We start from the raw sequence: 22,356 nt of genomic DNA on the forward strand, positions 1-22,356 counted from the left end.
TGTTCATGCATTAGAACAATATATATATATATATATATGAGATATGATATGAGGTGATATGATATTTCAAGTTTTCAAAAAATTTTATTAAGAGAACTGGGAGTGTCATTATCTCAATATATTAAATTAATTAACCACTTCTCATTTTCACTGCGAGTGTCAATATCTCAATATTTTAAATTCATTAACCACTACTCATTTTGTGATTCCAAAAGCCAAAAAAAAAGTACTTTAGTGAAAATAATAGTTAACATGGGGGTGATTTTACAACCAAACACCATGTTATGTTTGACCTTTGACCCTTATCTATAGTTAATATCTATAACTAATAATTTATCAATGATGATATAAATTCAGCATTGCCAATGGACAGAAACAAAAAAGGTAAAATTTTAAATAGAGAAGATTATTAATAAACATATATTATTATTTGGAAGTAAAATAAAAAAAAAATAAATATTTCAAGTTTCAATCAGTCATGCATCAGATTTGTTCAGTAATTACATAGAGTAACAATTGCTTATTTTTAATAATAGATTAACAAATGCTTATTTATTTTAATAATAGAATAACATGTATTTAACGTTTATTTCTTGGAAACAGAGTAAGATAAAATAGTAGACGTCTGACACCTCTTTTGGTGAAAAGGAGTGTGGCCTTCACACTTTTCTTTCTTTAAACATGGTTTCCTTGTGTCCCAACATGCTTAAATCCACGTTGCCTTGGGAACTCCAGAAGAGAGAGCGAGAAGGAGACTGCGAAGTAAAACCCGCTGGGTCGCAGGTGCTGAAAATGAACAGTGTCCAATGATCCTGAAAGACAAGGCAATTTGGCAGGCACCGTCAGAATAATGAGAATAGAATGGTAATGTTGCAGGGCTGAGCTCTGTTGCGGGGGCATTTGCAGGCCAGGCCGAGGCCAATGTGCGCGGCAGTCTCCACGTCGAGGTGTTTGCACATTAACCTGCATAAATAGGGGTTACAAAACCCCCACCCATCCACCTATGTCTGTGTCTCACTGAGGCTTACTCTCACAATGCAAAGTCATAGGATGGCTCATAGTACAGGCAACACAGGCATCTATTCATGTCAGTTTAGCCGGTGTAAGCAGAAGATACCACAGAAAGCAATATGAGAAAAACATGTCTAAGAGAGACAGAGAGAGAGAGAGAGAGAGAGAGGAGTCTCTAGAGAGGGATAAAGAGATGGATGAGACATGGCTGTCTCTTAGGGGAACTGCTCCTGATGTTCTCTCAGACGTGACAAAGTGATACTAGATTAGACAAACTTGAAAGGAAGAACTCTACTAACCTGCTGCCAAATACACTTCGGCCAGCTGGAAATACTTTGTCAAGTGATGGAAGAGGTAGAGTAAAGACCAGTTCAACTACTGCTACACTACTCTTATGAAGAAATTGTAACACTATTTTGATAGTCCACTTTTGAGGTTTTACTAACTATGAGTAACTACATGTCAACTACCAGTCATTAGAGCGTTAGTAGACTGCATGGTTAATATCTGCATACACAGCAAAATCAATGGTGTAAAAAGAACACCCACAGTGTCAAATTTAACACCAGCAAAGTGTCTATATGTGTCCACACTATAGAGTGTAAATGTTACACTTTTGATAGTGTTAACTTTTTGACACCATGTGTGTGTAAATTCAACACTCATTATTGTTAATTGTTTAACCTATTCAACATTATTCATTGTTGTTTCTGCACTACACCAGTGTTAGTATTCAATTACAGTGTTACATTTTAACACTCTCCTTTTAAGATCAACACCAGTGTAATGTGAATATAACAATGATGAGTGTTCAAAATACTTATTTATAATGGCACTTTTGGTGATTTTAATAGCGCTTTTATTAATATTTGGTTGTTTCTACAATTAAATGGCAGGACATATTTGCAGAAAATACTGCAAAAACTTTATTGAGGTACACCACATTTAACATTCAAACACTGCATTTCATTGCATTTAAAAAAATTACAATTTGCAATTAATTCCAATCTGAAACAAAAACACAACAGGGAACAATGTAAGTTCTCTCGTCATTGTCATATGAAAACTGCCTGTCATAAGGTCTATAGTATATCAAATCATCCACGCAAATGAGAGTGAAAATATTTCCCACCTCCTCAACACAGAATGCATGCACCTGCTCATCAAAACACACTGTAATTACATTACTGGCCAAAAGAAAAGCTTGCCCATCTTTTACAATAATACTGATAATCTTATTAAAAACAGGCATTTCATTTTCAACAGCAGAGCAAACATACATTCCAACTTGGTATTCAGTTCCATAGTTTTTTACCCAGGTTGTAGTGGAGAGAGTGGGTAAATTCCAAGTTTCAGTTAAAAGCTCATTACCCTCCAGAGTGCAAGTAGAGACTTCATTAAAGGGACCAAACTGAAATCTTTTAAAATAAAAACTTTCCCAATGAAAAGCCAACTGATGTTGATGTTTCTTGGCCAGTGTTTTGGTTATGTTTTTAAAATTCTTCACAGACTTCTTAAAAAAGTTGTGCTTCCCTTCGTATCTCATGCACCACATGTGTATAAGTGGACCCACTTTCCGAATGCATCTAGGATAATGGATCATTAGATGGTGTTTTGGAATCAATCTTTTTTCAGGAAATATGGACTTAAAAAGTTTATGATGATCAGAAATTAAATGTTTCAAAAAATAAGTCATACCCTGTGTTACAACTGGTGAGAATACAATGTTCACTATCTGTATCAAAAGTAGTATAAGATTCCAGTAACCATTGTCCGTGTCAACTAGATCTCCAAAGATTAAGGGGGTATTGCGCAGAAGGCACCATGACTGAATAGCATTGAGGCCAAGGTCCTTGCTGCCATCATCAATTATAACTCCACTTGGTCTATTCTTTCTTTCACTGTACCCATAGTTGAAGCTCTGAATCCTTTCCGAAAGTGTGTCCAATGAAATGCAGTTTTTAACAAAGTACTGAAAAAGCAGTTTTAACTCATACTGCACAACCCCTTCAAGCAAATCGTGCATAATGTCAACAGCATAATTCTCCGAAGAATGAAAAAACTGTAATGAATTGAGTGGACAACTTCTCTTAAGGCCAAACAGTGGTGCAAGAGTGGGATTTTGTGCCAGAGCACTGCAATGTTCTGACTATAGCTCCTTTGTTCGAATGATTAAATCTGGGTCATCCTCACTAAAGACAGACTGCAGTTTCGTTTTGTCAATTAAGCAAAACCGACAACAGTAGGTTGCACTGAACGACTCAACCATACCAAGCAATCCATGTAAAGCTAAATTGTCACCAGTAACCTGGATGACAGAACCCTGTAACATAGTATCTGAGAAGGGAACATTAATTCCCTTCAACTCGAGAATTTTAAGATCCTTTACCAGAGGCTGTAAGATTGGTTCAAAGCCATATTTTTTCAAGTCTTCTGAATGGAAAAGGGCCACAAGATGGATGTTCATTAAAACAGAATTGATCTTGGGGGGCAAATTTCTTAAAATAAAATAAACACAGCCAAGTTTGTGTATTCCTCGAAATCGTCATAATATAACTGTATTTGAAGAGCATGCTCTTTTTGACCAAATAACATGTTCTTTTTGAAGTAAGAACCATTATTAATGTCTTTGTAAATACCATCTTGATGACTTTTAACCTGCTGGAAAAAGTGGCAAAGTTCAGAATTTGTAAACATAGACTCGAGAGTTCCTAAAATGGGCACATAGATAAATTTGTCATTGACAGGAACTTGACTGTGTAAGCCTGTAGTTTTATCTTTGCGCACATCATAACGCACACCAAGAACATATTCCACTGGTTCCACGATTTTCCATTTTTTCTCAAAGTGTCTTTGCCTCTTTTTTTCAGTATTAAGGCAAGAGAAAGGATTTTCGAGCTGGCTAAAACAGTCTTTAACTTTGTCTAGAGTTTGCCCAGGTACCTCTGATGAAAGACATTTTAGAACAGTGTCTCTTGCCTGAGCATGAACATCACTTACAAGTTCTTCCATTGAACCAACTAAACATTGAACAGTGCTTTCAGAAACTCCAGCTGCTTGTACTTGAGCAACAATAGCACTACACATATCAGTTACTTGCCGATTTTCAACAGGAGTCTGAAAAGTGACTGGAGGATCCTCACTTAGGGCATCAGAAACCGGAACAGTGATACTACTGCCAAAATTCTCAGCAGTACCTGAGGCTACACAGTCTCTGTGGACTCCAACGATATGTTTCTTGAACCCATAATATGTATAAAACACAGATGAACATCCAGGTTCGCCACATTTCAACCGTAATGAACGCCCTGGGTACAAACCATGATGAAACTTCAGATGCTGAAACAAACTTGAACAACTTCTGTGGTGTACCTTGCAAAGGAAGCATGAGAACATTTGAGCAAGATGCTGGGGGGGAGGGGAGTCACACCTCAGTGTTTTCAATTCTCACTCGGATTTCCTTGACCCTTGGACTTTCCTTGGCAGTGCCCACATCAATGCCATACACTGTTGTTTGAATGAACGTGTAGAAGTTGCACAAGGCCTCATCATATGACACGGCAAAGACAAAGTGCGCCTTAAAGAGTTCATCAAAGGCTGCAACAGCTGTCTGAGTCATGCAGGGAATGGCCTTCTGGTCCAGGATGATGTAAAACTTCTGAATGATACTCCTCTTTTCTCCAACACAGAGGAGGAAGGGCTGTGTAGATCCAATTTGTTCAAGAAATGTCTTGACGCTCGTCCCCACCTAAGAGAATATGATGAGAGATTTTAAACATTATTTTGTACAACACCGGACTAGGAATGTCAATGATTAATCTATGATTGATTAATTGTCGATAAGAGATGCAACTGATTAAAGCTGTCGATGGTCAGTTAACTGATTTAATGTTGTGCTCCGTGCAGCTCATGATCGGAGCACGTGCGAGTGGCTGTGAGTGACAGTGACTGTATATAAAGGCATCATCTTTCATTCACAATGTACAAATTAGGCTTTTAATGGGATTTAAAAGTAAATTAAAATAGAAACAAAAAGTTCAACATGGAAGGCAATAGAAATGTAGTAACTAGAGGTCGACCGATATACCGTGCCGATAAATGTCTTTTTTTATATATATATCGCCTCGACCGATATCCGTTTTTAGTAGCGCCGATTTAAAGTCATGCACGTCGGCGGGCAGCCCCGTGTTATTGGTGCAGTGGAAAGTGCTGCTGCTGCTTGTGAAGGACCCAAAGCCAAAACTTTTGGAAGATTCAACAACAGTCCTTGGGAGTTAAATTTAGTCAGAGAATTTCACTCTGTAAATGGGGTGGAGAAGTTTGCAGCTCTCACAAACACTGCAGCGTTACTCCGCCCCGCGCACAGACAGCACCGCGCTCTGAGAGACAGCTGTCCTGGAGCTGCCCAGAACCGTGAATCACATTTGTTCGGAAGCATAGTTTAATGCAGACAACAGCCAGGTTTCCATCCAACTAATTTGTATTTAGGGATGTCATTTTTCAATAATTTCCATGATCGATCGACGTTTAAATTCACGATCAATTAATAACCTTAATACTGCAAAATGCCTCTACAGTGGTATTATTATTATTGTGTGTAAAAGCCACTTGGAAAAAAAGCTTTCTCACCTGAATTAAAGCGGTTTTAAAATGCTAGCAGGATTGTAAAATGAATAGATGTGATTATGATCATTTGATAAAATGAAGAGAGCGCGCCATACGTTTTAGATCATTTTACTTTGTTGACTGTTTCCAGTCAAGGAGACTGCTGAATGAGTCTTTAAATGGTTTTGTGGTGCTCTTTGTTGTATTTTAAAACGCAATTGCAATGTTTTTAAATGACACTATAGCATTAAAAATAAAATTATCCCAAATCTAACTGTGGCGCTTGTGGGTGTGCAGTCAGTAAACTTTTTTTTTTTTTTTTTCACATTAAACATTTTATGCAAGTATTATGACCAGTACTTTTTTGTTTGATCCTGTTCTGCAAAATGTTTGATTTTTAATTTTTGCCTTCTGCTAGGCCTATTTGTTTAAAACAAATCCAGCATTTACAGTGCATTCGATCATGACAGTGCATGAGTGCTTGCATACGAGGACGAGAGAGCGTGGGTTTGGATGTATTTGGAGGTTATTGCTCACATCTCATTCTGCACATATCCAAATGTTTCTATATTCGCAATTTATCAATGTTAAACTACAATATTTTTTTATTTAAACTAGACGGAAAAGATCATCCTCTTCACATGAGCAAAAACATCCTTGGCATAACAGCAGAGTGGACTGGTATACTACGTTCACACGCACCACAGTTATGTTTTAGATCGTTTTATTTTAAATGCTCTAATGTAGGTTGTAAACATTTGCAATTGTAATTTAAAATACAGCGACGAGCACCAGAAAACTATTTAAAGAGGCGCATTCAGCAGTCAGGAAAATGATCTCAAATGTATGGCACGCTCGTCATTTAATTAAAATGATCATAATTGCATCTAGTCATTTTATAATCCTGCTACTAGCATTTTATTCAAACTAAATAGCCTTTAATTTGGGTGACAGTTTGTTTTATTTATTTTTTTAGTGCCATTTGCACATCCTGTCATAACGGTGACTGCGTACTGCTGCAATAGATGCATTTTGTAGCATTAAGGTTAATGATTAATTGATCAATAATTTAAACTACGATCAATCATGGAAATTACTGAAAATTGACATGAAAGATCTTTCATGTTCAAATTCACAAATAAAACTCATCCTCAGAGGTGTGACGTATGAGGAAAAACAAGTAACATTTGTAAAATGTATTCGGTTAGAGTTTTACAGTAACCAAACAAATGCAGTGCAAGTATTATTCAGTGCATTTACATTACATCAGTAACAAATAAAATCTTATTGTAATGTGCTAATGAAAGCTTTGTTTTACCCTTAATTTATAGGAAAAGGATGTAAAAAGATTTTAATGTGAGATGCGAAGAGATTAAGGTTTCTGCCTGTCCTATATTTTTGAACCTGTATTTGACTACGCAGATACACTTTCAGATTACACCAACTAAGTTAATAGACTAAATGAGTAAATCTAACAACAACTTTATTTTACCTTAATGAACTTTACAATATGATCAGCTGCTTCAGTTGCACTGATTTTCCCAGTCTTCCTTCCTTTTACAGTCGGAGGCAAGAGATGAATGAGCAGAAGAATAGCTGCCACATCACTGTCCCATCCTAGCAGAATAGAGTATACAGTTAAACCTTAAACCAGTTAGTTTTTATTTATTTTTATATGTATATATAAATAAAAACACTTACCACAATCACACTCCTCCAGAGCAGACAGAAGGTCATCCACATGTGCACCAGGGTGCAGGTTTTTGCAGTCAGCAATTACTCTTTGCTTGTAGAATGTTGGCCATTTTGCAATAAATTTGCTTGAGATGTCATCTCCAAAAAGCATAGTAAAGTCTTGGTCAATCTATCACACAAATAAATCATGTCAATAACGAACACTAAAATTACATTTACAATTAACTTCAACATTTTAATATTTCTTACCAAGCCTGGTGTATCCAAAAATCGGGGAAAGTAATCAAGGATGAGTGAAGATTTGTCTGGATCATGTATCAAATTCTGCCTGTACTTGAATGTTGTCCTCATTTTATCCTTAATAACTGGTGTGTCCGTTGAATGCTTCATCATGGATATAGCTTCTGTGCATTCGTCACCTGACAGCTGCTCAGTTGCTGAAGATGTCTTGCGCAAAGTCTTTGGACCATCTTGGTAAACCACCTTGGATGCCCCCTTCAAATTATTTACAGAGTTGCGCTGAACAGTTTTCAATCTGTAGGCAATGTAACCCTGGCCACTGCGTGGATCATAGTAATGTTCCTGTAAAACAAATGTTAAGCATCAATAAGTCAATCAGTATCAGGCAGTATAGCATGCACAGAACTTATGTAAACAATATATTCTCCAAAATTCTATGCATGACCCACTTTACACAATGGACTACCCAAACTATAAAATATTTATACTTAATGATACTTACAGCTACCGATAATTACAGATAATTTGATTGACTCATGCATTTGATATGTGCTGAAATAAAGAGTACAGTTTCAATGTACTGTATACTTACATAACCAGTCGGTGAGCACTTATCCTTCAAATTGGGGAACAAGGTTATGATCCCAAGAGCGTAGCTTAAACGGATACTGACTGGTGGAATCCTCCTAGAACACAAAATTAATTTTTTTTACACATTACATGTAAAATGTAACTGTGGTCAAATACCAATGCAATATATAAACTAAAGATTTTTTTTTTTGGTCACTTACCCATACTTCTCTACCATATCAGCCACAAGGATGTTTACCAGCTTCTTTCGTGTCTTGTCAGACAGGCTACTTGTTTGTTCATACTCCTTCAATATATCAGAGCCTCCTGGTTTTGAGTGTAGCGCTGCATGAACTAGCTGTATAAATATAAAAACAAAAACAAAGTATGAACGCAAATAAACCGGTCTTTGATATACTAATGTTGATAAGATTATTGATAAGGTATTGAAACTTATATCATTGATGGACAAAACATAAGAGGGAAAATAACTGACATCTTTTGACGCATTGCAGTCAGAAGGTTCTTCTAAGAATCGCTTTTTGGATGCCTTTGAAGATTGTGGAATCACTGTGGACTCCGAACTTTCTGATTCTATTGATGAAAACGATGACCCAGGGCATGAGGGCTCAGAGAGATCGATCTCAGCTTGTGGAACATTATCTTAGAATCACATACAGGACACAAGACAATATGAACACCAAAAAGACAGATGCGGCTCATCATGTATTGTGAAAAAATATGTTTGGGAATACAAACTAGATGATTCATTTATGAACATGGCAGCAGGTCATGAGTTTCTTACCCGATTTATTGTTATCACCATCCAAAATTTTGAAGGACACCTTAGATGTTCTCACAAGCTCATCAAAAATATCAGCATCAACATCAACTCCTGCAGAGTCTTTAAGAACCACATTGGCTCCATGCGGCAAGTTGAACTTTGCTGAAGCTTAGAAGTTGAAACAAATACAACTCAATTTTATGTTTTAACATACTGAAATAATAACATTTCAAATCACTTGGCATTATTTTCAAATGCAAGTAATACATTTAAAAAAAATCTCTCTCTTTCTCTCTCTCTCTCTATATATATATAATTCAATAAAATAAGTATTCAGATAGTAGGATATAAAGTCACATGTATCGAAAGATTTTTTAACATTGTAATCAGAATATTATTTGGGATTAAACACATTTATAATACACATTGGGCCTCATTTACGAAATGAACGTACCACAGAAAATAGGTCATATGGTCGTTTCAGTGCAAAACTTTTAATTTATTTATGTATGTGAGCTGTGGCTACTATCAAATCTCACGTCTGATCTCAGCTCATATACACAAGTGTTCGAGTTGCTTGAACTTGGGCACAGCACAGTAAATATGGTGGAGAATTGTAGAATGATAGCATTTTGTTCCCTTTTATTTTCCAAACTGCTAGGGGTGGGATCGATACAGCATAGTATTGCAATATTTTCTGCGACAGTACCGCATCGATGCACGGATGAAAGGTATCGAGATTTAATTATATTTGGTAGAATAAAAATTTAAAAATTAAAATCGCAAAGCCGAAAATAGGCTACATAATAATATTATATACGTGCATGCCCCGCCTGCCAGGGTTCAGCGCGCATGTGTCACTCTCCTCGTCACTGCGCGGTTTATGCTGTGCTCAGTATTCCACTCTATTTATGTGCTTGTGTACTGCTCATGCTCACCAGGAAATCAAATTCTGCCCAAACAACGCTGACAGGATATTTGTATGCATTATACTAGCTCTTGTTTGCAGTAGCAGTACTGTGATATAGCATGGTGTACAGCTGTACTGGGCAACGCTGATAAAATGATACCTTCAGTGACACTCTGCTCATATGCTCTGAAAATAATAGCTTTGTAGGACTATAAATTATTTGAAAAATTAGTTCAATAAATAACTTGTATATGATTATGTTACATAGAAGTGAATATTTAATTTTATATTTAAAAGTTTTGATATTTAATATTAAGGTAACACTTTTCAATAAGGTTCCATTAGTTCATGTAAGTTAATGTATTAACATAAACAAACAATGAAGAATACATTACAGTATTCTTAATGTTAATAAATGAAGAAAAGAAAACAGTTGTAGAATACATTTGTTCGTTGTTAATTCATGTTAATTTAGAGTGCATTACCCTTAACAAGCACAACTCTTGATTTTAATAATGCTTTAGTAAATTTTAAAATGAACATGAACTAAGATTAATAAATGCTTTAGAACTTTTGTTCAAACTCAGGGACGAGGTTTCTAAACTGGGGTGTTTTATGGGCGTTATATTCAAGTGATGATTACTTCGTGCTGCCACATTTATGGACTTTGGATCTTTGGTAAATACTTTGAGATTGGCTGCATACAAAGGTTTCGTGAATTACACGTGAACTCTGTCGTAAGCTGATTTGATCACAGGGATATGCGTTCATTTCTACATTAAATTGATAAATGAGGTCCATTATCTAATGCAAAAAACAACAACAACAAAATATATATTTATTAAGACTAATACTTATGAATAACACTGTCATAATTAGCTTAAAATTATTCGAAATGTGAAAAACGTACCTTCTTTAATGAATCCACAGAAGTCAAAACAGTCATTTTTCTCTGGTATTCGGATCCATTTCGGGTTCCCTTTACACTCGACTTGGACCAGCATTTCTTCAGAACGACACTCTCACTATTAAAATAAGCTAGCACATTTATTATGTCTTTTAACCACTCATCTAGATAACGCCAATATGAAAACCTAACACACACACTTAAAGTTACACACAAACACAGTTACATCTAACTTGTAAAATAAAGTTTTAAAACCAACTATGCAAGTTTCGCTTATAAATTATTAAATTGAGTGACGTTTTGGTGATATTGCACATGTTTAACTTACGTCCACACAAAAGCAAATCCTGCAGCACCCATCGAAAGCTTCGTTAATCTAACGTTTTAATTATAAAGCGTGTGTGTTATACGTTCTTCCACAAACACTATTAAATAAAACAGCAGCTTACATGGTCAAATAAACACCTTAAACATTTTTCGACGAGGTTTTGAGACAGGAACTCTCCTAGCTGACACATCCTGAAGCTGGTCAAGCTTCATCTTTATAACAAGTGTGACATGGCGCGCGCCCGCCCGCCAATTTAGAGTGCGTCGCGGCTTTATCCGCCTATTAGGCCTCAAATCTTTCAATAGCTTTTAGCACCTGTAAATTCTTCCCCTGTCCTTGATAATATTTTATCTTTTTGTACAACTCTGCGTTTTTACAGTTACAAACATTAAATTTGTTCTTCTCATGATCAACTGTGTGGTTTTAATCTGTAAAAGGCGTAATGTAGAGAAGGGAAGCCTAGATGTCGTGACGACAATTTAGAAATTTGTTTAATAAATTTGCGATTTATTAATACGTATATTCGTTTTAGGTTAATCAAGGACAGATAACTTAGTCCACTATTTTAAATCGCGTCCATGATCTGAATTACTAAGGTATCAAATTAGTACAACGTGGCCCCGATTTCTCTCAACGAGTAAACGATTTGATCAAAGTTGTCCATGACATCTAACCTTACCCATGTGCATGGCCCCGTGAATATAAAAAAATATTTAGCTATTTACTAATAAATGTATTTATTAATTTAGCTATATCGTGTGAGAATCTGATCTACCTGCCTTTCCTTCGCCTTCGGCTTCAACTGAAAGAAAATGGCGGAAACAGACTGGTGGCCTAGCGTTAAGTGGAGGCGTGGCCTGTTACTACACTTTGGGTGAAATTTGAAAATACACTTAAATTTCACACCGACACTGTCTTACAAATAACAACAGCAGTGTTATTTTATCACTATGTAGTGTTAAAACAATGTCAACACTGTTAATTTTACACCGTCCCTGAAAATTTTACACCAGAGATTTTGCTGTGTACTTTAATTTGCTGGTCCCCCAATAGACATGAAGTGGTAACACTTCATTGGAATATAGCTTGATAATTGTTAAGCAATGAACAATGCAGCTGACACCAATAAAACCATTTTAGATTCCCAAAAGAACATTTCAGTGAACAGTTCTTTATAAAACTGTGTTTTTATTAGTGCTGTCAAATGATTAATCACATCCAAAATAAAAGTTTTTGTGTGTGCTGTGTATATTCATTATGTATATATATAAATATAAATTCACACACATGCATGTACTGTATATATTTCAGAAAAATGTGTTATGATTATATATTAAATATATTTATTTATAATGTAAATTATATAAATTTAAATATAGACATTAATACATGTACATATTTTCTAAATATGTGTGTGTATATATATGACATGGTGCATTATCTTGCTGGAAGTAGACCTCAGAAGATGGGTACACTGTAGTCATAAAGGGATGGACATGGTCAGCAACAATACTCAGGCAGGCTGTGCCGTTTAAATGACGCTCAATAGGTACCAAGGGGCACAAAGTGTGCCAAGAAAATATCTCCAACACCATTACACCACAACCACCAGCCTGAACCATTGAGACAATTTCATGTTCTTTACACCAAATTCTGACCCTACTATCTGAATGTCACAGCAGAAATAGAGACTCATCAGACCAGGCAATGTTTTTCCAATCTTCTGTTGTCCAATTTTGGTGAGCATGTGCGAATTGTATCCACTGTTTCCTATTCGTGGCTGACAGGATCGGCACCCGGTGTGGTCTTTTGCTGCTTCTGGGTTCGACATGTTGTGCATTCAGAGATGGTATTCTGCAAACCTAGGTTGTAATGGTTATTTGAGTTACTGTTGCCTTTCTATCATCTCTAACCAGCCCATTCTCCTCTGACCTCTGACATCAACAAGACATTTTTGTCCACACAACTGCTGCTCACTGGATATTCTTTTCTTTTTTGGACCATTCTCTGTAAACCCTAGAAATAGTTGTGTGTGAAAATCCCAGTAAATCAGTAGTTTTTGAAATACCCAGACCAGCACATCTGGAACCAACAACCATTCCACTTTCAAAGTCATTTAATTCCCTTTCTTCCCCATTCCGATGGTCGGTTTGAACTTCAGCAAGTGGTCTTCACCACATCTAGACGACTAAATGCATTGAGTTGCTGCCATGAGATTGGCTGATTAGCAATTTGTGTTACCAAGCAATTGAACAGGTGTACCTAATAAGGGTGCCGGTCAGTGTGTGTGTGTGTGTGTGTATGTATGTATATATATATATATATATATATATATATATATATATATATATATATATATATATATATATATATATATATATATATATATGAATATAAAGAACATTCTAATAATCTAAACAACCTTTTTCCACAATAAAGAAACTTTTGTGGAATTGAAAGGTTCTGTAGATATTAAATATTCTTTATGGAACCATCAATGCCAGTAAAGAACCTCTATTTTAAGCATGTACATTTAAGTAATACAATTAATCTATTTAAAATCTACGTATATCTTGGTGACAATGCACAGCTCATTGGTACAACACTGAAAGTTGCTATCTGCGATAAGGGTCTTGGGTTCAAAATCTTGGAGGAATATAAATTTCCATAAACTAAGTAAAACTGCAAATGCATAAAATGTATCAATGGCATATTTTATGTTTTTACTCTTTTATTACACTTAAAATTAATGATAAAACACGTTATATCATGAAACCTTGTTCTCATTTTGATGTGAACTAGAAAACATACTTGGAATTTTGAACAACTGAGAAAAAAAAGCAAGAGTTTCATTGAAGCCTGTGTCTGTTATTTTTCCTCAGAAAATCAGCAGTCTTCATTCTTAACTAAAACTGTATCACGGAGACATTGTCGTTGTTTCAACATTATCGTATCCAGTTTCATCTATTTTCACTCTTTAAGACCAGTTAGAGACCATTTACATCATGTTGTCACTGTACTGTAGCTCTTAAAGTGAAGGTGAGCAGAAATGTTCCTCTCTATCTTTCTATTATCAACAAGTCTTTTAAAAATGCAATGCGAAGCCAACAAACATTCCCATCTGTTATCTTGGCGAGAGGTTAATGCTTTTGTTGACCTCCTGATGCCCTAACATCATGTGGGCTACATGTCTTTATCACAACTCTGCTGTGCACGCTCTGTTTTTTAAAGTCCCCTGCTTTCTCTCTAAACAAATCATGGCTTAAGAACACAACAAGCATTTACTGAACCATAGGAGAATTGTCCTGCAGGACACAGGAGAATTACCAGCTCTCCTTGAAGAAACGCGGGCATCTATCAGGTTACTGCTTGTAAATTACAAATACACCTATTGCTGGAGTCATATCACCGGAACATCTGGATAAGACATAATTGTCTGATATCATGGAATACATTTATTCATGTTTTCAGCCCTGACATTTCAATCAGTTGTGTGTTTGTGTTGTCTGGAGAATGGATGATGAATGGACGATGTGTCTTGCAGGTGAAAATGATCTCATCACAAGGTTTCAATTAGATTCAGGCATGTGCAATGGGATTTGTGGGGTTTTGGTCCAGTTTGGACATTGGCTGGCTGATGTTAAAATAAAAAATAAATAAAAAATAAACAGTCCAAACTCCTGAAGCAGGTTAGACCATGCTGGTAGTTAGTTAGTTATTGGTTGGTCATTAGCTAGTAAACATTGTTTTCAGTAAAATCATTTTACCTAACTATTTAGTTTTGTTTTTGAGTGCACTGAAGAGAAAATCAGAAATTTGGTAAAATTCATCTTTTTACTTCTTATGTCTCAAATTTATGAGTCAAATGTAACCCTAAATGAAGAGGGAGAAAGAGATTTAAAATACTAAAATTATTTTCTCATCATCTCAGGGGTGGTATCTTTATAAAAAAAAAGATAAAAAAAAAAAAAAAGAAAATAAAAAGAGAAAAGAATAAGCCATTTTACAAAGAAGGTGAAGCTCTTTTCAGCAATGAGAATGATCATCAGCAACAACAGCTCCAGAGCCTTCGCCACAAAGCAGATAATGCTGTTTAAATACCCAAGAACAGGGGTGATACAATACAGGATGTTACATCAGCTCTTTTAATGCGAAATTCAGGCAATAATGATGCAATTGTTCTTTTCTTATTTATAATATCTCTTTCCACCATGTATTCTTCTTTCACATAATTACAGCATCACTTACATTCATTAGAAACAGAACATTTGCAGAAAATCTTTCATTTGTTTGCTTGGCTCTGTAATATGACATGTTTATTTAGTTTTCAGGGAGAATGTACTATACATTTTAACTACAGTGATGTCAGTCGATTTCAGTGTTATATTAGAATTAATAACTGTATATACTATTATAGTTTTTGTTTATATTTTGAATTAGCTTTTATTTTGATATTTTCATCTTTCATTTTAAGTTTTAGTAATTTTGTTATGTGCCTCTGTCATTTTTTTAGCCTATCTAGTCTTTTTTATTTCTGTATTAGAAATTTTAGTATTTCAGTTTAAGTATTTTAAGTTTTTAATTCTTTATGTTTTTCGACTAATATTTTTTTATGGTTTTAGTTAACAATAACGACAGTGAGCGACTGAAATATTTTTGTTAACTTGTTTTGTTAATACATACATTACAATTATAGTTATTGGTATTCAAAAGCATTGGCACTGATCAAATACATTTTCTGCTCAAAAAATATTATTTTCTTATTTTCATCGACTCAGGTTGGTAAGATCTGTTTGGTCTTGGTCTCTTCTGTTCCCCATATTCAAAATAACTGTTTTCTATTTTCATATATTATAAAATGTAATTTATTCGTGAGATGGCAAAGCAGAATTTACAGTTGCGCTCCTTTCACTCCTTTCATTCACAGCGCTGTCAGTTCTGATTGCGGTTCTACCATGTGGACAACCATTAAGTGACTGAAAGAAAAATCCCAGCAAGAAACATGTGCTGTTGAAAAGTAAATTAGGAAATTGGAGAAAGGGCGCAGTCAAAGGACCCTGTGGTCTTCCCTGTCGTATTTAATTGAGTGCGCTCCTAATTGAGCCTCTTCGTCATTCAGCGTGATAGCACTTATTCTTTTCAAAGGCTACAGGCTGCTTGGCATTGCCAAGATCTCCAGTCAAAGAAAAGTTTCCCATCCGCCCATTATAACAAGAGAAATGCAGAGTTGTCTGCATGACCTGGACTGACTTCTCCTTTGAAGGCAGCCTGTATAAAAAAGTAACAATACTTTATGAGAGAAAGAGAGACAGACAAAGAGAGAGTGACAGTGTCTTCACTGGTCTGTAGTCTCTGTATAGTTCTGAAGTCTCTTTAATCTTCTCCGTCAGAGAGAACACTAGACCATATAGGAAAGACATTTCTCAAAACTTAACACTTCAGGGAAAAGGGACTGCTAAAGGAGTCGTTTACTCAAAAATGAAAATTTTCCCACAAAAAAATTGTTAATTTATTATTTAACTTAAATAATGTCAAGTTTCTTTAAATATGTTCAGATTAGATACCAACTCATTTACATATTGGATGACCAAAGTGTGAGAAAAATTCATCATTTTGGGGTGACCTATACTCCTTTAAAAGCTTTGTGATTTCACACGTGGCATTGTTTTTGGCTAATATTTGTGAAGAAGACTCTGTTACTTTGCAGATTAGAATTTTTTGTTTCATCAGACTATATTTCTGTAGAAGTTGTGAGGGAGAAATTGGTTGTGTAGTGTCAGACCACTTCTGTCGAAAGTTTTCCACTCAAATTATAAGGGGCAGGATGGAGGCGGAATGAACGAGCCACCTGCTCCGGGGTCCAGTGCCACAAATAAAATGAGAGCAATCCGCTTAGACACACCCCCAGGCTCTGACAGATAGAAATAAGATGTCACAATGTGACAGGAATATATGAGTGCACAAGCCTATAGTTAACTATTCATTCTTTTGTGACATATATTTGGTAGATTTTAGTAATTATTCTGAAAGTACATTTAGATTGAGAGTTTAAAGTGAAGTGTTAGGATTGAAGTGATTTGGATGGATGGACGCTTTGTTCTCTATGAATTCTTCTCCTGTTAGAAATTATAGAGCACTATACATTTACTTTAAAGTCTCCTACTTTTATCCAGTTGACTGAGCAGCAACAAAAAAAAATAGTTTCTTCGGTAGGGAAGACTATGTCTGCCGGTCCATTAAAAATAGAAAATGTCAGAGGAGATTATCACTCTGACCACAGCCCAAAAGCCCAGGTGTCAGTCTGACTCAGTGATTCATTCTACAGTTTGCTCTCGTCCTGAGTTCTGTTGCTGATAAGGGATTAAGGAAGATTTGAAGAAAACTCCATACAAAGGTCTCTCCTGAATCAATGAGCTGTATCAAAATTCCCATTTGAACTACTCTAATAATTCTCATGCTGTAGGGAAAGCTTATAGGTTTGATGTCTACAATGATCAGAAAATAATTTCAGCACAAAATGTGGAATCAATAACAGTTCCGCTTTACTAGGTTCAGGGCTCAACAATAACAAGGGCCTAATGAAACGGGGATAACGTGAAACAGTTTGGATGAGCTGATAAGTGGCGCACTTCCCAAAAACATTTGGATTTCCCAAGACGGTTGTGAATTATTCTGATTTGTATAATAATAATTAAAATAATAATTCATTAAATTTATTTAGGGCTTTTATAGACACAAAGTGCTGGAATCTCCTCATCAACCACCTATTGATTTTTGATTTTGTATTCTAATTCAGTAGTTCATTTTATATGTCATCAAACAAACATTGTCTAGATTTGATGTAATTACTAAATGCAGTCTACTTTTGATGTAATTTGATGCAAGAATTACTTAATAGTCCTGAAAGCATTAGCTAAATATTATAATATTTTACAGCAGTATATTTTCTCTGAGAAATAAAAATCAGACAAGCAAAACTGTATGAAACCGTCTATAACAGTCTTATTTGTAAACTATTATTAGATGTATTACTAGCTTTTATTTTCATATTTCCAGTTTTCAAGTTTTGGTTATATACATTTTTATTTTATTTATTATGTCAGTTTTATTAATTAGTGTTTCAACCTAAACCTAAACTTCTTTTATTTCAGTTAGTTGGTAAGGAAACTTTTATTTTTTTCTAAAGGTTTTTTTAGGTGAAGTTTTTAATCTAATATTTATATTGTATTTTGAGTTTAATTTCAGTTCATAATTTTAGGCTTACTTAACACTTAAAACTTTTTTTTGTAAAAGAATCACTGTCTTACAAAAATACAAGTGTTTTTGCTTTTGCCCTCCCTTTACCTCTGGCAGGCCAGATACAGGTGAAAAGTCACATGAGAAAAGACAGTGTTATGATTGGCTGAATGACCTGTCAGTCGTATAAGCCGCCTATCATATTCCCTTCATTTCTGTGATTGGCTGATTAACCTGTAACCCACCTCTCATGCTTGCAAATCAGATCTAGGATGAATTAAACTGCTCTGGAATACTCCCTTTGGTGGGTCAGTGGTCTGATATTTAATAAAAAGTAACTAAATGTTATGAAATAGACTACTTGTAATGTTATAAACTCTAACACAAAATTGGTTGCCTATTTATAATATATATATATACAGTATACTGAGGTTGAGGACAGTAAAATATTGCCATTGTTAAGATCTGCTATTTTCTTTCCTGTTTTCTAGTGCTAAAAATGGTCTCTTTTTGTTCACAGTGCCAATCAGAGGTCTATTTGAGGAGTTTATGATCTCACCCTAGTGCTCGAGTTGTGATGTGGAGGTGCACCATGGCAATACAAGGTTCAATAGTGAGCCTGGCTCTACTGTTCTTTGGGATTCAAGCTGTTCCTAACCCCACCAACAAACTAGTGAGGACCACAAGAGTGAGGAGACAGGTTCCCGAAGGCGGGGGTCCCTCTAGCAACCAGACCCAGGCCATGATCTTCAATCATGTATACAACATCAATGTGCCTCTAGAGTCACTCTGTTCAGTGGACCTAGACACGGTACCAGGGCCAGGGACAAACAAAGGTACAGCTGGGAGTGACAAGATGCCCACAGAGTACACAGAAGAGACAGTGGACTCGGACAGCCAGGTGACCTTCACCCATCGCATCAATATCCCAAAGCAGGCGTGTGGGTGTCCTGCGGCTGCCGCCATGGAACAGCTGGTTAACCGCGTAGAGATGCTGGAGAGGGAGGTGTCCTTGCTTCGAGCACAGTGTAGCTCCAGCTGCTGTGGAGAGAGCTCTGTTATGGGTAAGTTTTAGATTATGAGGTAGATACACATTGCTTGCATATCCTGCAGTATTATATATATATATATATATAAGTAGTACTAAAGTCCAACTAAAGATACACTGAAGTATATTTGATTGTGCTAAAGATGAATTATTGTAAGTACACTTTAGGTACAATTTAATATCTTGCATTTAAAGACCCATATTATTCAAAGATAATACAATCCTCATCAATAGTGACATTAAAAACCATTTAGGCTTAATAAAATAAGTAGTACACAAATAATGGAATAAAAATATTTGAAATAATAACTATATGAAATACAAAAATATATAAAAAAAATATTAAATTAGAGTGGCCTTTTATTGGCACACCTGTGCAATAATGATGCTGTTCAATCAGCATCTTGATATGCCACACCTGTGAGGTGGATGGATTATCTCGGCAAAGGAGAAATGCTCACTAACACAGATTTAGACAGATTTGTGAACAGTATTTGAGAGAAATAGGCCCTTTGTGTACTTAGAAAAAGTCTTAGGTCTTGGAGTTGGATATACACACATATATATATATATATATGTGTGGGGGGGGTGCATGTGTGTGTGTGTGTGTGTGTGTGTACAAAATAGGTAAATGGAGGATATATTCAGCAATACTGACAATAAAAAGATAAAATCACTTTCTCTTTTTGACTTTTCTCTTTAATCTAAAACGGTTATCACTAAATTAAGCTTAAACCATTTAAAAGGACTCATTTTAATTAAAAACTTACTTCTCAGTCAGACTCAAATAATACTGAATTAGTGAAGAATCATCTAAGAATCATTCACTGGAACATTGAAATAATATTTTTTATAACTATTTTTTTATATTTTTTAATCTTTAATCCATTTCAGGTGGTTTTTGGCTCATTGTACCAGGTGGATGAAACAAAAGTGCATCCTGGTCGTTCTGTCAATTGTGATGTGACTGCGGTGCTAAGTGAAGTAGAGGCTATATTGCGCATTGACCCATAGGGACAACAGAACTGTGGACAGCAGTAGTGTTGTGCTTGCTTAACGTCGCAAAGGGGCCCTCGAGTGGATTCACACCTGCAATCCTTGGCTGCGGAGCCCTTCCAGGGCAGATAAAAACAGCTGAAACACTGCAGTAGTATTAAGCTATACAAATGAGGTTAGATTGTGAACTAGATTAATTACAGCACTGCTGCTGGAGAGGTCTTCCCCTCAAGCCTTTGATAAGTCCTCTGTTTGCTGAATCAAACCAGGCTACATTTGCTGGAGCTAATAAGATTGCAAGATATTGCCTCAGAATTTTTAATATTATTCTTTTTTTTTTTTTTTTTCATAAGGTTAATTTAGTCCAACCTGATGGAAATTAACCCAGTGTGAATTCTGTCATTATTTACTCACCGACATTTTGTTCCAAATCTGTTTGACTTGGTTTGCTCTGAAGGGAATGCAGTAATTTTTAAAGACACTGTACGTGTAAGAGTGTCCAGGATACTGAAAGTATCAAAATGACCAAAATGACAGAAAAAAAGCACTATAAAATTATGATGTGACTGTGGTGTGACTTTTTTCAGAACACATAATGGTAGCTTTGTGTGAGAAACAGTCTGTAATTTAAAGGAGGGCTACAATGGTCTTTCATGTATTCAGAGTTGTTCACAGTGTTAAAGAGATGGATTCTCATGCTAAACATGGCCAAAGTTTAAAAAAATTATTTGGATGACTGACGGGGAATTTCTGTGCTGAAAATCTTACTTCCGGGCTGTTTTTTTCTATTGTGGATCTTATGACGTAGACGATGGTGGAAACTCCTTATATGAGCATTTTTCTCAGAAAAGCACAGTGACAGAATGCCTTCAGGAGCTCAGCTTTTCCCAGATAGAATCGGAAAGCTGTATTTTTATTTTATAAATATGATAAAACTAAAGACTTTTGGAGATAGGGAGGATGCAGTACTACTCTATAGATACTCAGGATTAACATGAGATTAGGTGAAACTATGTATGTTATGTACCCTTTAAGTGTTATATACTTAAAGGGATAGTTCACACAAAAATGAAAATTATGGCATTTACTCACCCTCAGCTTGTTCCAAAGCTGAATTTCTCTCAAAATATATTTTGAAGAATGTGGGTTATTAAATATCTTCTGTTTGGTTACAGACATTTATTGAAATATCTTCTTTTCTGTTCAGCAGAAGAGATAAATTCACACAGGTTTGGAACAACATGAGGCTGAGTAAATGATGACAGAATAAAATGTTTGAGTAAACTATCAATTTAAAATTGTAGAAGTTGATGAATCAGTTGACTTATGTCACAAAACCTGTTTGAATGATTAATTCATGAACCAGACTGATTCAGTCACAGTGTTGCCACAGCTGCCAATTTCTCCCTGACGTTAGGGTGAGTAAGTGATATTCATTTCTTTAATTAACTTCAACATATTTGTTCAATTTTAGGTCGCTTGGACTTTGTCCCTCAATGTGGCCATGGCACGTTCAGTATGGAGGTTTGTGGGTGTGTTTGTGAAGAAGGATGGATTGGAAAGAACTGCTCTGAACCCCACTGTCCAGATGACTGCTCCGGCCAGGGCATTTGCATCGAAGGCGAGTGTGTATGCGACCGTAACTTTGGCGGTGAGAACTGTTCGGAGCCTCGATGTCCAGGTGATTGCTCTGACAGGGGGTTGTGCATTGATGGCGAGTGTGTTTGTGAGGAATCCTTTGCTGGAGAAGACTGCTCGCTGGGCAGATGTCTGAACGACTGCTCAGATCAAGGAACCTGTGTGAACGGAACCTGCCAGTGCCGACCTGGCTTCCTGGGGGAAGACTGCTCTCTCATCTTCTGTGCTAATAACTGCAGCCAGAAAGGGGTGTGCAAGGATGGTTTCTGTGCCTGTCAAGAGGGATATACAGGAGATGACTGCGCTTCAGGTCAGTGTTCAATGTGTAGAAACACCCTTGTAGTTTTTGTTGCCAGGAAATTTGTAGACATAATTTATAGGTTTGAAA

At 35.9% G+C, this 22,356-nt stretch overlaps 2 protein-coding genes across 3 annotated transcripts in view; one reads left to right on the forward strand and one right to left on the reverse strand.

Moving 5' to 3' along the window:
- Positions 1-22,356, forward strand: part of LOC127951229 (tenascin-R-like) — a 139,209-nt gene that overhangs the window by 72,398 nt on the left and 44,455 nt on the right. For both annotated transcript variants that reach the window (XM_052549033.1, XM_052549034.1), the window contains exons 4-5: positions 18,807-19,350; positions 21,805-22,278. In XM_052549033.1, coding sequence (XP_052404993.1) covers positions 18,864-19,350; positions 21,805-22,278 — 961 coding nt within the window. In that variant the 5' untranslated portion in view covers positions 18,807-18,863. The remainder of the gene's footprint in view (positions 1-18,806; positions 19,351-21,804; positions 22,279-22,356) is intronic.
- On the reverse strand, positions 4,436-11,119 carry LOC127951447 (uncharacterized). Its single transcript, XM_052549335.1, has 9 exons — positions 10,726-11,119; positions 8,927-9,073; positions 8,618-8,784; positions 8,343-8,479; positions 8,144-8,237; positions 7,561-7,893; positions 7,318-7,480; positions 7,109-7,233; positions 4,436-4,759 (listed from the first exon to the last, which is right to left on the reverse strand). The coding sequence occupies exons 1-9, from the start codon at positions 10,817-10,819 to the stop codon at positions 4,436-4,438; spliced, it is 1,584 nt and encodes a 527-aa protein (XP_052405295.1). The 5' UTR covers positions 10,820-11,119.

The sequence above is a fragment of the Carassius gibelio genome, chromosome B2, assembly GCF_023724105.1.
Source record: "Carassius gibelio isolate Cgi1373 ecotype wild population from Czech Republic chromosome B2, carGib1.2-hapl.c, whole genome shotgun sequence".
In the NCBI taxonomy this organism is placed as follows: Eukaryota; Metazoa; Chordata; class Actinopteri; order Cypriniformes; family Cyprinidae; genus Carassius; species Carassius gibelio.

What these genes read in the sequence shown, in the direction of transcription:
- LOC127951447 (XM_052549335.1), bottom strand. Translation starts at nt 10,819, where the DNA reads ATGCTGGTCCAAGTCGAGTGTAAAGGGAACCCGAAATGGATCCGAATA. An exon ending in TTTTGGATACACCAGGCTTG is followed by an intron (nt 7,481 to 7,560) that starts GTAAGAAATATT and finishes TTTGTGTGATAG; the next exon opens with ATTGACCAAGACTTTACTAT. An exon ending in ATATTGTAAAGTTCATTAAG is followed by an intron (nt 4,760 to 7,108) that starts GTAAAATAAAGT and finishes ATATTCTCTTAG; the next exon opens with GTGGGGACGAGCGTCAAGAC.